This window comes from Sander lucioperca, chromosome 22, assembly GCF_008315115.2.
Source record: "Sander lucioperca isolate FBNREF2018 chromosome 22, SLUC_FBN_1.2, whole genome shotgun sequence".
NCBI lineage: Eukaryota > Metazoa > Chordata > Actinopteri > Perciformes > Percidae > Sander > Sander lucioperca.
This window is the reverse complement of record NC_050194.1, coordinates 17,556,926-17,572,641: the sequence shown is the minus strand read 5'-3', so window position 1 is coordinate 17,572,641 and position 15,716 is coordinate 17,556,926. Positions and strand designations below refer to the sequence as shown.

General features: G+C 39.2%; 1 protein-coding gene and 1 non-coding gene across 2 annotated transcripts in view; one reads left to right on the top strand and one right to left on the bottom strand.

Moving 5' to 3' along the window:
• Positions 1-5,051: 5,051 nt before the first annotated feature.
• LOC116061246 (pyroglutamylated RF-amide peptide receptor) overlaps positions 5,052-15,716 on the top strand; it is an 11,785-nt gene continuing 1,120 nt past the window's right edge. Inside the window, exons 1-5 of the mRNA XM_031315320.2 lie at positions 5,052-5,511; positions 7,076-7,234; positions 9,398-9,459; positions 14,349-14,584; positions 15,616-15,713. Coding sequence (XP_031171180.1) covers positions 5,142-5,511; positions 7,076-7,234; positions 9,398-9,459; positions 14,349-14,584; positions 15,616-15,713 — 925 coding nt within the window. The 5' untranslated portion in view covers positions 5,052-5,141. The remainder of the gene's footprint in view (positions 5,512-7,075; positions 7,235-9,397; positions 9,460-14,348; positions 14,585-15,615; positions 15,714-15,716) is intronic.
• On the bottom strand, positions 8,022-8,104 carry trnal-aag. Its single transcript has one exon. It is a non-coding gene; the product is annotated as a tRNA-Leu (tRNA).

Sequence of the window (15,716 nt, the reverse complement as noted above, 5' to 3'; positions counted from 1 at the left end):
CTCTCGAAAACTGGGTGGCGTTGCCGAGCAACACAATTTTATTTTTTTAAACTACTGTGACCCCACCCCTCACCACACTAGTGCACTCATTGATGCTTTGCAGGTAGAACCTAATAGAACCAAGTTAGATATTTTGGAGACAGAACCTTTTCTTTTCTCATATTTCATAAATGCTGCAAAGTCAAAAGAAACCTGCCCAAAATGTTAATAACTAATCAATGTTTATAACTAACTTTTAAAGAAAAAACCTTGTAATTCAAGGTGATGACATTGGGATATATTTTTGCCCAGTCTGTGAATGTGTGAAAGACCCCTCTTTCTTCAGTCTTTCCTGGAATTATGGCATAAATCTGTATTAAATAGTTTTATAATGGGCCAATATTAAAAGAAAACCCTCCAGTTCTGGGCTCTTTAACATAAAGGTTAAAAAAAAGTCGAGTGTGCATCAAATATAAATCCATCAAATGGTTCTATAAAATGACCCTTATTTTTCAGTCGCACATGCAGAGTGTTGTGCTCAGTAATCTGATGAATTTTTGGAGCCTTATATTTGCATGTCAGTGCTGTCAGGATCAAATGCTGCAGTATGTTTGCTGTGCAAGAGTGACTATTTTAAAATATGTTGACTGTATTCAAGTTAAAGTTACAACCCATCAGCCTGGAGACCTTAAGATCAGTTATATATCTTGTTCATTTGTTCACTCTCAGGATTCATCATAAAACTGCAGGTTTTCATATTTCAATCAGACCACCGAACTGAACCCTGTTTTTATTCAAGAGTTTTTGTTTCTTCTTGTGCTTCATTCTTTCTTTGTTATCTTAATATTTTCAGTGGGCTGACTCAAGGTCACACTCTTAATCCGGTGCTTCAATTTATTCTCACACCAAACTCTTCAGAACATATTTTAAATGTCTCGCTTTCATTTTCAACTCCTCCACCCACCCCTCCTGCATACATTTAGTTGAGTCCCAACTTTCAGACAATTGCTCAATTTAAAGGAGAGGCTGTAAAATACTAACCTGACATGCTAGATGGTTTGCCATCATTAGAAACTATTTGGAAAAGGGCAGGACCTGTTACAAAATAGCCGATGATTGGATAATTTATCTGTCTGTCACATAAGTTGTTTTAAACAAACGGTTGCAGCTTTTTTGTCCTTTTTTTATACTTTATTTTTCAAGTTTTTGTACAAAGAATGGGAACAAAAACAGAAAAAATGTACACATATGCCTGCGCACCTGAACACATACATGCACGTGTTCACTTACTACCATATGTCCAAAAAGTTGAAACATACTCATGTACATAGGTTGCAGCTTCCACACATGCCTAAACCACACCCGTAGCTGCCAGCTCCTAAACGGACGCTCATTGGTTCAGTAAGCTAGTAGTTCAGACACAAACACATTACTTGAAGCAAAGACGGACCGAGACACCCCCAACTCAGGTAGATCCTAAATCGGATCTGCTAGAATGGTCGGTGTAGTTAGGTTTAGGCATGGGGAGTGGGCATTGGTTAGGGTTAGATTAAGCCTACCAGGGTAAGCCAAAGAGGCAGAATAAGGCGGGCCACAAGGCACGTTCTTTGACATCGACACGTCAAGGGGATCCAAACTAGCATCTACTGTTGCAGGCATCAAATTCAAAATGAGTGAATATTTGTAAAAATACAATAAAGTTGATCAGTTTGAACATTAAATATCTTGTCTTTGTATTGTATTCAATTGAATGTAGGTCGAAAAGGATTTGCAAATCATTGTATTCTGTTTTTATTTACGTTTTACACAACGTCCCAACTTCATTGGAATTGGGGTTTGCATAATATTCACTCAATGAGCAATCCTACCTGCTCACTCTGGAGTTAGGAGCTCATGGCTGGTGCTTGGTACTGGCTCTTCATTGTCACAGTTAGCAAACTGGACTAGTGGCTGCTGCTGAGGAGCAACAAGATAAAGTTTGATTAATCATGAACGCTGACTTGCACGCAACGTTGTATTGTGTTTATACAACCACTAGCATCTTGCACTGTTCCTAACTAGCTTAGCTTCCCGGTCTCATCGTCTTCATTTGGCGTCATTGTTAACCAGGCTGCACTCTGCGAGTGGGCTGCATGAATGTAGAGAACAGTGGGCTGCAAGAAAAAATTAATAAATAAAAAGAGTGTGTGAGTGCAGGCAGACTAGGGACAGCATCCATGATATTCAACTTTGATTTCAAACCAGTGCCATGATTGAACACCGGCCATCGCGACTAAAAAACCAGACCAGCCAATCTGGGCCTGGTATCAGCGGACATTACAGTTAAGTTTAGCCAACAAAAAGTGAGCATCATGTGGCCACAGCAGTTAAGTTAAGGCACTAAAACGACTAGTTAAGTTTAGGAATAAGGTTGTGGTTTGGATTAAAACAATCCCGAGGAACAAACAAGTTTCCTGGGTGAAAGTCTTTTGTTTTCCTCGGGAAGCGAACTCCGCTCCTTGGCTTGAAAGCGCTGTGTTTTATTTTCAATGTTTTATGATCCACCAATCCACCCCGACCTCCTCCCTACACAGTCCACAGTGTTTTTAAAAAGCAAATGTCACTGTAGTGCATACAGCAAAAAATACGTGGAATGCATTCAAATTACAGTGCATTACTTTCCGTACAAATGGTTCATAAGAAGAGCCTGCTAAAATACAGTTAGTAATATTCATACTGCTGATCAATTCAAACAGCCAAAGAGCACTATTAATATCAGTCTGTGTTTTATGCACTTTTTTGCATTTTTTTAGTCAGATTGGACCTACAACTAGAGTCTGAAGGCAGAACAGGTGGTGTACGTAAAACAATTAAATTGACCAATAAGGAGATTTGTCAACAAGGGAAATGCAGTCAGACTGAAAACAAATCCAGAGGGCTGAAACCGACAGGAAACAGGTCATAACAAATTCTCGAACACTGTTACATGTAGACAAAATAAGGAGTGTCTAGGTGGGATGGTGACTAGTTCAAGTGATGAGCGGGAGAAAATTAAACAGTGACGGCTAGTGGGAAGGTGATGAATGACAGAGTCTGTTACGGAGATGACCCACCATTTCACTCATCAAATGTATATACAGCTTGGTGTGAAATCAGCATAAAATTATCCATAACACCATTATTATTATCAACAAATGTTGATCTGTGTTCCGAAATCTGGTAATGCAGTCACTCCGGAGTTTGCACTTTCCTTGAAATGAAATTGTCATCCCATTGAATATTGCTTTATTTCTTGGGTCTATTTTCCAGTAATATGGTAGTTAGTCTTGTTAAATGTATCTCCAGTTGTTGATATCTACAGGCATTTCCTTAAAAGGAAAGCTCCAATTAAATCAGAAATAAACATGCATTCAGAATTAATTTATTATTGGAAACCTCTGTTCTGTGCTTGCCAGTACACACACTAATCAGGGGACCTGATTAGACTATAGGTTGCTTTAGCTTGGCAATTAAGTGTACCTAATTAACTGGAAGTCTAACAGTTAACCCCTGTCTCTGTTTTACCTAATTAGTGCATAATTTAGGAAAAAAAAATCTCCAGGAAACTTGCTAGGAAATGATGCGGTATTAATGGCCCCTAAATAGTACAATAGTAGATTTTTTTATTTATTCTCCCAGAAGGATATTTGTCAGTTGGCCTACACAGAGAAACACATAGCCACATACAAATATGGTCAGCACACAAAAGCTCACAACAGTGCCAGCGAAGCTTTGTTCAGTTATTGCAGATGGAACAAAACTCTTTTCAAACAAGCTCTTTTCCATTTGAAAGCCCTGCATCTCCAGCTAGATAGGGTTAGGGTTAGGGTTAGTTAGTAAGTCATGTGAAGTGTTGATAGAGTAGGCCAGGGGAGGGGTCTGCAACATGCTGCTGCTTATTCTCGAACACTGTTCAGTGGCGCCTTGTGGCTTTGACAAAAGATTATATGAAAATGATTCTTACATAATCAATGTACATAACATTTGATTCAACTAAAATATGCGTCATACGTAATCTACGGCCCAGCGCCTTATCCTCTAAATGTTGCCCCTCTCTGCAAAGACCATGAAAGACAGGGCCATAAAAATGGCAACAAACATCACTTTATTAGGCTAATGAATGCTTATTTAGAACTTTTAGTAATGTTGATAGGCTAATTTAGACTTAATAGACCGTGTTACCTTTATTATTAGGCTCAAATAAGATATATATATAAAACATGTTTTGCAGCTCCAAACAGATTTAAAGAAAAAAGGCTCATTAGCTAGTAAAGGTTGCTGACCACTGGAGTAGGCTATTCTAATGAAACAATCTGAGAAGGAAAACCCGTCTTTGGTTGAATCGCCACCAAAACATATGCAACCTGTAATGAGGGGTTGACAAAGTTTTGATTCAAATGCACCTTTAACAGCACTGAGGCTGAGAAATGTAACACATTACTTTTGCTGTTGAGTTAGGCTATTAGTAAAGAAATGTTATAAATGTTTCAATGAGTAGGCTAATGTCTTTTCAAGTAACTTGCCCAACACTGCTGAGTAATATTAGTGACAGCATTTAAAGTTAGCTAACATTAGCCACCATAAGCCACTGCATGGTCAATGCCAGCCTTTGTCGCTGTAAAACGACAGAGTGTGATAAATCGAGAAGGGGTGCATTTTATTGCTTATAATTTCAACTATTTATTTGTAAGAGAAATCATGTTCTATCCTGTTTCAAAAGGTAGATAGTAGGCTATGGCTTTAAAGGGTCACAATTACCAAAAAGGTATAGACTATGTTTTGTAAATTGGATTTTCTAAATTAGCTATGCAATAAATGGGCTAGTGAAATATAATAGAGAAACCTGTAATTGGTCCTTACGCGCTGGGGAGATAGGTCTGGCAATGCGACACACACACACACACACACACACACACACACACACACACACACACACACACACACACACACACACACACACACACACACACACACACACACACAGAGCTGCAGCTGCAGCAGCGCAGTTCAGCTGATGGCTGGAGAAGGCAGCGTACCATTTGGACGGACTTGTGGGTTAAAAAGAAGCTTTCAGCTCTAAACTGTTAAAGATTTTTTATTCTGCCTGAAAGCAATTGGTCTCGGGTTTAAGGACGCGTGTCAGGATGGCAGCAGTTTCTACAGATTATTCAGGGCAAGGGTCCACCAAGATAACTCCTGAAGTGTTACAGGAGATGCTCCAGTACTACAACCTGAGCCGCCAGGAGTTCATCAACACTTACAAAATCCGGCCGCTCGTCTACATCCCTGAGTTACCGTACAGCGCCAAGACCACCTTTGTAATAATGTATATTCTTATTTTCGTCCTGGCTCTGGCTGGAAATAGTTTGGTCATCTACATAGTTGTGAAGAAGCGGGCGACACAGACGGCGACAGATATTTTTATTTGCTATTTGGCGGTCAGCGACCTGCTCATCACTTTCTTCTGCATACCTTTCACTTTGCTGCAGAACATCTCGTCTGAATGGTTCGGCGGTGAGTTTTAAAACGTAGGCTATATAGGCTTATTTAAAAGTCTACTTTTTAAGACCATGTCACGAATAAGAAGCACTATCTCTGATTTGAATTTTTTTTAAATGAAGGCAATTAAGGCGCATTCAAACCTTTATATTGTTATTTGCTCTTTGAAATCCGACTTCAACTTCATTAAAAGTGGAAAATAAGAACTTGAAATATTAAAAATGCATTAACTGCTAAATGCATCAGGATTTTCAAGCTATAAATATTAATAATGCACGCTATAAAACAGAAAGAAGTCCGTCATTTACTCAAACTATGAAGCACAATAACTATCGTGTAACTGCGACTTAAAGTAGCTAAATATTGAAAGGAACCAAACACAAGAGCTGACTCGCTCTAACACAGGTTGGCCAGCAAACACACAAAACATTGATCCCTTCAAGGAATGAAGCTGCAGCAGGAGGCTATCTCGAAGTTACAGGTTGAGCCTTGTGTATCCTTTTAGGATCTTTTTAGGATTTTGTAGGCTATATCTCAAAACAGACAATGTATGTGTTTGAGTCACACAACTGTGCTATTACTTGAAGAGTTTGAGGTGATGGGAGGAAGTGATGTGGGAGATATATTCAAAGAAATAGCACATGATAAAGGGCTTCTACACAGATTAATACATGCATTGATGAGTGCCACATGTAACTTTTAGGCATTGGAATATTAAAGGCTGTTTCGTTTTGTTTTTGCAAGATCCACTTTCTAGCTTTGCATCAAGCCAAGAGAAACTTTGCAGCACATGAATGAAGAAGTGTTGCCGTCGCTGAGTTTGTGATGCTCATACCTTGCAGAGGGTGGACACTATATTCATAAAATAAACACTTAATGCAAGGCTATGCAATACTCCTGCAAAACACACACACACACACACACACACACACACACACACACACACACACACACACACACACACACACACACGCACACACACACACACACACACACACACACAGAGGTGTTGATTCAACATTCTGATGCTCTAATTTAAGTTGCTGTCACATTACAGTCAAATGCATCGTTGCTGTTGTAAATTACTGCATTGCATGACATTTAGAGGCTTTTATGACTATATACAACAACTCTTCTTCAGCCTCTAAAAGAGCTATATCAAACATATTTTGTCTCAGTGTCAGTAGAAACTGAGCAGTATCAGCTTTACAGATAGAATATTATTGCAAGTAGATTTCACAACATTGTGACCAAGATTCCAACAAAGAGATTTTATTGAAATGTGTATCATAGCAATAGAAGGCAAGCTCAAAGCATGTGCTCCTATTAAAATGTGGTTACAATTAGTTCACGGTGAATCCGTTACAGTGCTAATTTACTCCTGGGTTTCAGCTCTGTGCTTTATTAGCTGTGAAATATGTGTTCAAGAGTAATCAGAGATGGACGTTTTTTCATTTAAATGAGAAAAAAAAAACATAGGAAGATGAAAAGGGTGAGGGCATGCCTCCGTTTCATAGAAATGCATGTTTTCTGCTGTTTCTCAGTACCTCATTATTTCACCCCTCTGTTCTTCTTGCAGGGGTTCTGGTTTGCAAAACGGTTCCCTTTGTGCAGACCACAGCCATAGTGACAGGCATCCTCACAATGACCTGCATTGCCATCGAGAGATACCAGGGCATTGTCTTCCCCCTGAAAATGAGGCGGCAGTACTCGTCCAAGAGAGCACATAAGATGCTAGGTATTTTCTTTGCAAGAGTGGCTCATTATTCTTTTTAGTGGATGTGTTTGTGTGTTAAAGGAAATATATATTCTGTAATCAACAACATCTGCACTGAAATAAATAAAAACAAATTAAATAACCATTGGGTAAAGCCTTCACGTGTGCATGATAGCTGCCTCACGTAGGCTATCCTGTGTTTCTTCTGAGTGTTATGCAGATCAAATTAACGGTTTGTTTCTGTGAAATCCAATTAAAGCAATAATTATAATTGTGTGTAGATACACACAATCATATTTTTGGACCTACACAAAGAAGGGTAGTAGTTGTATTTATTTATTTTGATTTCTGATGTTTCTCCGGGCTCCTTGTTGATGAACACGAATTGGAGGTTTATTTTCTACTTGTATGGATTTTTTTCTTCTTTTTGGTTTCAAAATTTGCATCCCAAATAGAGTGGGATTAACCAATCATCTTGCACAACACATTGTTGAGATTTGGGGCACGTTCAGCCCCAACAAAACATCGCAACACGTTTTTTTAAACTAAAATAGGGGTGCATTGAACATTCTGTATCGTGTGCAAGTGCTCTGCCTTTTTATTACATTACAATGTCATTTAGCTGACGCTTTTATCCAAAGCAACTTACAATTGCTATGTATGTCAGAGGTTGCACACCTCTGGAGCAACTAGGGGATAGTGTCTTGCTCAGGGACACATTGGTTGATGTATCACAGTGGGAATCAAACCCTGGTCTCCCACACCAAAGGCATTGTGTCATATCCACTGCACCATCACCTAAAGATTATGGCAGCGGTGGGACTCAAACCCACGCCCCCCGAAGAGACTAGAGCCTTAATCCAGCACCTTAGACCACTCAGCCACGCTACCTTGATGAAGCCACGGCGGTGCATACTGGAGAGAAACTTAAACTAAAGTATTGATCTCATTACACTGCTATTGATCAATATCAATACCAACGTTCTTTTATTACCACGAGTTTACGTACACGTCTCTGCTTATTGGGTATCATCAAGTGAGAGACACACCCACCAAACGATAGAAAACATACCTCAAAGCCTGTTGCACACCGTTTGACACCGTTCCAAGGAGACATGTTGTTTAACCCGGAAACCGCAGCAAAACATTGCACACTGTTTTGAAATTTAACGTGCCCCTGGTAGGTGTGCACTCCAAAAGCCCAAAGATGATTGGTTAATCCAACTTGCTGTTCGAGCCTTAATCTCTTGTACAGTGGAGGCAGAATGTAGGGAAGCAAACGACAAATGACAACAAATGACAGAAATTCCTGCTGCAGCTTTCTCTCTCTGCTGTGATTTCAGCATAAAAAATGTAGTAACCTCCTGAAGTATTGACACATTTATGACATGTTTATGTTGTGCAAAATTAGAAATTCTAAAGGAGGATATTCCTTTTGATAACCTCAGGATGATTTGGCCCTGTACACAACAAAGTATGAACAATGTCACTTACGTCACATGCACGTTGAGAAAAATCAAATATATCACAAGCCTTAAAGGTAGAGCCTGACTGATATATCAGCAAATTAATATTAATGGCCGATATTGGCTTATCATACAGAAGCTATATCATGTACTTTGACAAATATGCAAAGAGAAATATAGGTTTCACTTTATTATCATTTTGGATAGTAAAGAAAGAAGTGCAAATTTGTCACAACTTAATAATGTGTCTCGGATATGTGTCAGGCTCAAGTTAAAAGAACAATATCAAATTGTCCTTATGAAACTCCACAACACTGTTTCCTCATCTGAAATAGTGAGTCAAAACCTCTTTATGTATGATTATTCAGTAAGCAACAAGGTTAGTAAGTGCTGATATTTCAGGTAAATAATGACCAAAATAACTGAAATTAAGTCCAATCATGTGAATACATTTTAAGTCAGTAGCATGCCGTGCGCTCTCACGCTGTTTGAGTTGAAAAGAAAGAAATGCGGAGGAACCTTGCAGACACTCAACATGATTGGCAGCTTGTGAAATATGAAGATGAATTTAATCGTGCAGCTGCTGTGACTACAGTTTGGCATTAGTCAAACACAGGTTTCTCACCTTGAATATCAGCGGCAGCTACCAAACTATTTAAACCAAGTATTATCTGCAGATTGTATCTTTAAATAATTTACTTTAACTTGTATTCTGCAGGGCTGGTTTGGATTGCCTCTGTGATAGTCGGTTCACCAATGCTGTTTGTGCAGCAGCTAGAGGTAAGTGGTGCCACTCAAAGCAACACAAGTCCTTCCATCAAGTTAAAAAAAACTGATGCAGCACAGAAGAGCATATCATTTTTGTAAATATCAAGATTCAGAAAGACAGTTCCACATTATCTTGTTAACTTTCCGTCCTCCAAATGTGTCCTAAGAGTCTTGCAATGAGTGTCTCAGACAGGCTAGCTAGCTATTTATCTTGCTATTTTATATACAATATAATCCTGAATCTTAAATTCCACTCCTGTGTATTTGCATCCTGTCAGAAATCAGTTTTTACTGATTTGAAACACTCACTAACCTCTCAGGCAGAAAACATATACTGTAATTAGAAAAATCCGAACTGTCACGGTTGAGGGTTTCTGTTGTAGTTTTATCCCGTTTTATTGTGTTGATTTAGTCTCTGTTTCCTTGTTGTTTTACGTTTCATGTTTCTGTCTTCTGTGTTTTACCTTGTGTCCATGTTTCATGCTTAGTTTCCTGTTTTATTTTGTAGTCTCCATTTCTCCCATGTTATGTCTTGTTTTACTTCCGTTGACCTGTACCTTTCTATTGTGGTGGCATTATGGTGTTCCTACAGTGTTGTCTGTCTGGTACCCCTTGAAGAGGCCTCTTGACCTGACCTTGATTTCTTTGCAGTTTCAGTGGACTTGGTAATTAAGTCTTTTAAACCTGTTTTTCTAAACCCAGAGTGAAAATATTTGTTTTAAATGCTTAATTTTATAATACACTTAGTTTGACATAAATGAGTCAGTTGTATAAAGTGCATAATGCAGAATATAAAGAACACTATTTGTAAGTGTTTTATGAATATTCAGTTCACCTTTGGCTGCATCTGTGACTGGCAGATTAATTACTTCCCCGTTATCTGAAGAGACAGGAGGCACAGACTGACAGCCAATATAATGTTATACTGATATCATATAAGAAAAATATCACAAACTCACTGTTGAGGAGCTACAGAGAACATATGTTATGATATGGTATGACAAATTAATATGAATATAATGTCGGGTATGCCGCGAGGTGTAAATACAACAGTGCAAAATCATAGTTCTTATATGATATGATTCCTATGTTCAAAGTGATATCAGAAAGTATATGCTAAAATGTGGTATTTTAAGTATTAATTACAATATTTTCAGCGCATTTTAAGATACTGAATGTTGCAACATATGTCCTAAGTCCCAACAAAGATATGATTTTATAGTAATATTATACAGGGCTTAAAATGATTAACTGTGAAGTAGTGTGCCAATACCATAAGCATACTTTACAATTTCTATATTGTGTTTATCAGTGGCGGGCCATATATTTTACACCTGGGCCTTCAGTACTATCCTACAGCAATTAAACAACTTTCAAATAACATCACTATGACATTAGGGCATTATCGTGTGGAATAAAGTGATTTGACACAAGGTTCAACAGCTAGAGAATTGCAATACACTGCTGCAGACATATGAATACACGGTGACTGAATCCATCACTTTTATGCAGTATGACAGGACGCTGGTCCAAATTAATGAAATTACCAAAGAAACAACAACAAACTCACAACAACCGGTCACATTTACTCAGACGACGACCACAAAGCAATCAAAAATGCTGTCAAATAACTCAATCAGAATCATAAAGCTTCCCCACAAATTCACAATTAAACAAATAACCCTAAATGCACATATGCCACCACCCACACACAAAGGCTGAATCAGGTCAACATCTAAAAATCTAAACAAACTTGAACTAACGTTACTGCAACGTTACTTGCTTCATTTCAAATCCTGATGTAGGTGGCTAGGCCAGCTACAAGGCTCCGGCCTGTCAAAGAATACGCCCAACAGGGCAAACTCGAAATTTGATTGGCTTAAGATATGACAATCAACAACATCGTCCCTATTTGCTTAAACATCAGAGGAATACACTCGAAATTTTGAAGGCCTGAGATTTTTCACCCGGAGACAGCACAGGGGGCAAATCTGATTGGATAAAAGCTCCAATTTAAGAAATGCACTGAAAGCTGCACAAACGAGGCAAAGAGTAGCATTGGAATTACGGAAACAGACTTTAATGAATATATATATTAGGGCTGTCAATCGATTAAAAAAATGTATCTAATTAATTACATACTCTGTGATTAATTAATCTAAATTAATCGCATACATAATTTTTGCCCGTTGCCTTAACCGATACTTTTTAAGAAAGTAAAAAAAAAGAAAAAAAAAGAAGGGCACTAAACAACAGTCGGCAATATTAAAGAACAGCTTGTTTATTGCTAGGCCATATGGTGAAAATTAAATGATATAATAATAACTATAACAATAACTTATTTCACTAGTAAATTGCTGTTGAATGAGAAAAACAACCACCAGATAGGAAAAGGGCATTTAACAACAACTTTGAATGCACCACGAGACTGTAGGTTATCAGTTTCATTGAACACACTGTCTGTGTTTTTCCGACAACGGCAGCTGCAGACTGTTACACCCGGTGTTGAATCCTCAACAGTAAAATACAGACAAACTTTACACCATTTAGCGTTTTTTAACCATGTTTAATCCAGCTACTAGCTAGCGGTAGGCTAACGTTAGCTGCTGTTGAGTATAGTGTTAACTAGCATCACGTGCAGTGATGTTTCTGTTGCCTGTAACGTCTGTTTCAGAGCATCCGAGAGAAGCGCAGACATATCAGCGGCACCGAAATGAGGCGCCAAAATCCGCGTTGCTGTTCGGTCTGGTAGATAGATATACAGGTCGTGAAGGCACCTGTGCCGTATTAGCACCGGATTTTGGTACCCAAACCTATTCAGGAAGAAGATTTTTATAAGTAAATGTTCCAATTAATGATCCAGGCAGCGCATTCTCGTCTCCCTCCTCATTTTACAGTCGAATGGTGACTAGAACGGCTCCAGGTCAAAGTTCAATATGGAATGGATTAGGTAAGGGATAATCACCTCACGGCAGGGCAATGAACAGTTTGATATGCCCGGTTTGTGGTAACCTTCCACAAACCGGGCCTATCAAACTGTTCATTGCCCTGCCTTGAGGTGATTATCCCGTTTATTCTTGCCAACATAATAAAACAATTCAAATACTTTAGTAATTATGCTTTTTCTTATTCGTATTGCATGCTTATTAAATGTATACTCTGTTTGAGTTCATCTCCCTAAAAAAGTAGTCCCCTTTAGAACTGTGAATAACGTTAGCTCAGCTGTAGCTAATTAGTTTCTATAGCAACCACGCAAGGTTCTTCGGCACTGTAGATGTCTGGGTCAGTTCTCACTGTCAGTCTATCCTTCTGGTGGCTCTTCCACCTGGTGAAAACCTTGATAGCAAAGGCAGTTGCCTTTTTCGTGTTTGATTCAAGGGCCCCGTCTTCAATTATACGCAGCTCCTCATCTGTCAGATCTCGGAAACAGGTACCCTGGGCCTTGTCTTTTTCTTTTGTCATTCCGTCGTCCTCGTCGCTCTTTAACCAGTCCTTAAATGTCTTCCCTACTCCAAATATATTAAAATTGACAATGAATTCGTCCATTTTTAAAACACAACTTCGGCGAATAACATTAGCTACAGCTGAGCTAACGTCATGTTTCTATAGTAACCACACAAGGCTGCATCTGATCACAAACGTTAGTTTAATGACGTAGTTGCTACATTGTATCTTGCTTGCGAAACTATGTATCGACTGACCCTCCGATAGATTTCCGACACATTTTAGAAACTTTTTTATACACGGTTTATTTTTACAATGGACCTCATGTTTGAAATTTCTGTGATAGAAAAAAAATACAAGCGGCGTATTGATCTACTATTTGATGATGCTGTGCTCAGTCCTCCCAGCCAATCAGAATCAAGCATTCTTAAACGAAGTAGAATAATCGAAATTAATGCGTTATTTTGACAGCCCTAATATATATATATATATATATATATTTAAAATTTGATATATATATAAAATTATTCAAATACAATTTTCTGATTCTGACAATCTCTGGGCCAGCAGAAAAGGCCTTGCTGGCCCTGACGGCCCACCTCTGGTGTTTATGAACAGTATTACTAATGATAACAAAGCTCTGCCCCCCTGTCTTGCACCTGAATATACCCTCTTTAGTGAAGCTCATCAAAGCAGCAGGAGGATTGGCTGTGACAAGGACTGCTGCCCATATAGGCACTCCAAAATTGTGAGAAAATATTGTGGGAAAAACTATAAAAAAATAAATGAACATACATTTAAAAAGAGCAATCCAAGAGTTTCGTCATAAATACCACCCTGTCACTGAGATCTTCATCTGTCTCGATCATTCATCCGGGACTAAAGGCCAATTTATGCTTCTGCATCAAATCGACGCCGTGGGTACGTACGTAGGTACATGTAGATACGGACCCCACGTCGGACCCTACGCCGTAGCCTGACGTGCACCTCTCGGCTACGGCCAAGCAGCATGCGTCGCTGCGATGCATGTCTGCGACCGTGGCTTGGTAGCTTGGTGGCTTGGTAGCATTGTGTTTCCCCCTACTCATTTCCAGTTTCTCCTTCTCCATAAACAACATGAAATCAAGAAGAGGGTTAACTTTTCCTGCTACAGATTTCCGACCGTGGTCAGAAAGCACAGGGGAGACACTTTGTTTCTCTTACTATGACTCGAGAGTTGCTACTCGCACCGAAGCTAATCGCCGTCAATCTCTCACTCACTCTACCACACACTCCCAACACACACACACACACACACACACATGCTGACCGTGCTATTCTCTTTAAGAGATTGAAGCACACACCAACACATAAGGATAAACTTCAGGCCACTTAGGAAGGCTATGGCCAAAGCTCTGCGTGGAGCCTCTGCAGAACTATAAATCCCGCTTAATAGTTTTTTCCCCTCTCTCTCAAAGGTGAAGTACGACTTCTTGTATGATCACTACCACATCTGCTGTCAGGAGAGTTGGCGCTCTCTGACTCACAGGCAGGTGTACACCACCTTCATCATGGTGGCTCTTTTCCTGCTCCCATTGGCAGCCATGCTTTTCCTCTACACACGTATTGGCATTGAGTTGTGGATCCGCAAGAGGGTGGGCGACTCCTCAGTCCTCAACACCATGAACCACAGGGAGATCAGTAAGATCTCAAGGTAGGCATCTTGAATCCTGTTAGTATGGATACAACTCCTCCAAGTAGCCTTTTTGGCTTTGTTTTGTATTTCAAATAACACAATTGGCTGTAGTTGTAGTTGTGGGAAGCCGGTGAGGGATCATGTCCTTGTAGTTGCACTAGTGACTCCTACTGGTTGGACAGGGTACCTGCACAAAGGGAAGAGAGAAGCTACATTTGATGTTTAGCAACTTAACAACTTAAACCTTTGATTGTTACCAACCAATTTTTACATTCAGTAGTAAAACAAGAAGTAGAAAAAAGGTCAGGGTGGATGGATCTGTGTACAAAGCATCTTGTTACCTAGCAAAATTAAAGTTGGTCCCTTAAACTTGTCAAGTTCAGGCCACTTAAAGTAGGGACAGATCATCATGATGCCAAATAAAATATGGTAATGTTTAAGGAAGAAGACATTCAAACATAGACCTTTTATACACCCATCCAACCTGACAGAAAAAAATTCCAATGGTCGTTTGGTGTCAATTGAAGCACGTCCAATGATACCACTCTCCCACCACCACTACCGATATGTTTTTTGCTTAAGTCAGCTTCAAACTCAAACATTTGTTTTGCTTATTTTAACCTCACTCGGAAGTTTTATCTTCACTGTGCAGTTTTACACTCGAAGGCTGGGTTCATATTCACCTGCTGCAGGAGGAAGGTTTTTTTTGTGCTGTCCTTTAATATTTAATATACAATGTACAACCGTGTGGTGGAACCTTAAAACCACCAGTGCACAACCACTGAGAATTTTTCAGTGAAGTAGGAGATATCTGAAATTAAAAGTATTTGCATATGTATTGCTTCTGGTTATTCAATGAGGAGAATGGATGTAATCTTGAGAATTGCTGCAGTCCATTTAGGTGCATGACTGCCAGGGTCCTGATATTTTCCTGGCTGACTCACTGCTCAAGGGCATTTTAATGAAAGAGTGCAATGATTGGTGTTCTTAGTTGTGCCTGTTCATTTCCTGCTGTAACAAGTCAACATGTATAATGTGACCTTGTACAGGAAAAAGAAAAGAGCCGTTAAAATGATGATCACCATCGTTCTGCTATTCACCATTTGCTGGGCACCATTCCACACAGTCCATATGCTGTTTGAGTACTGTA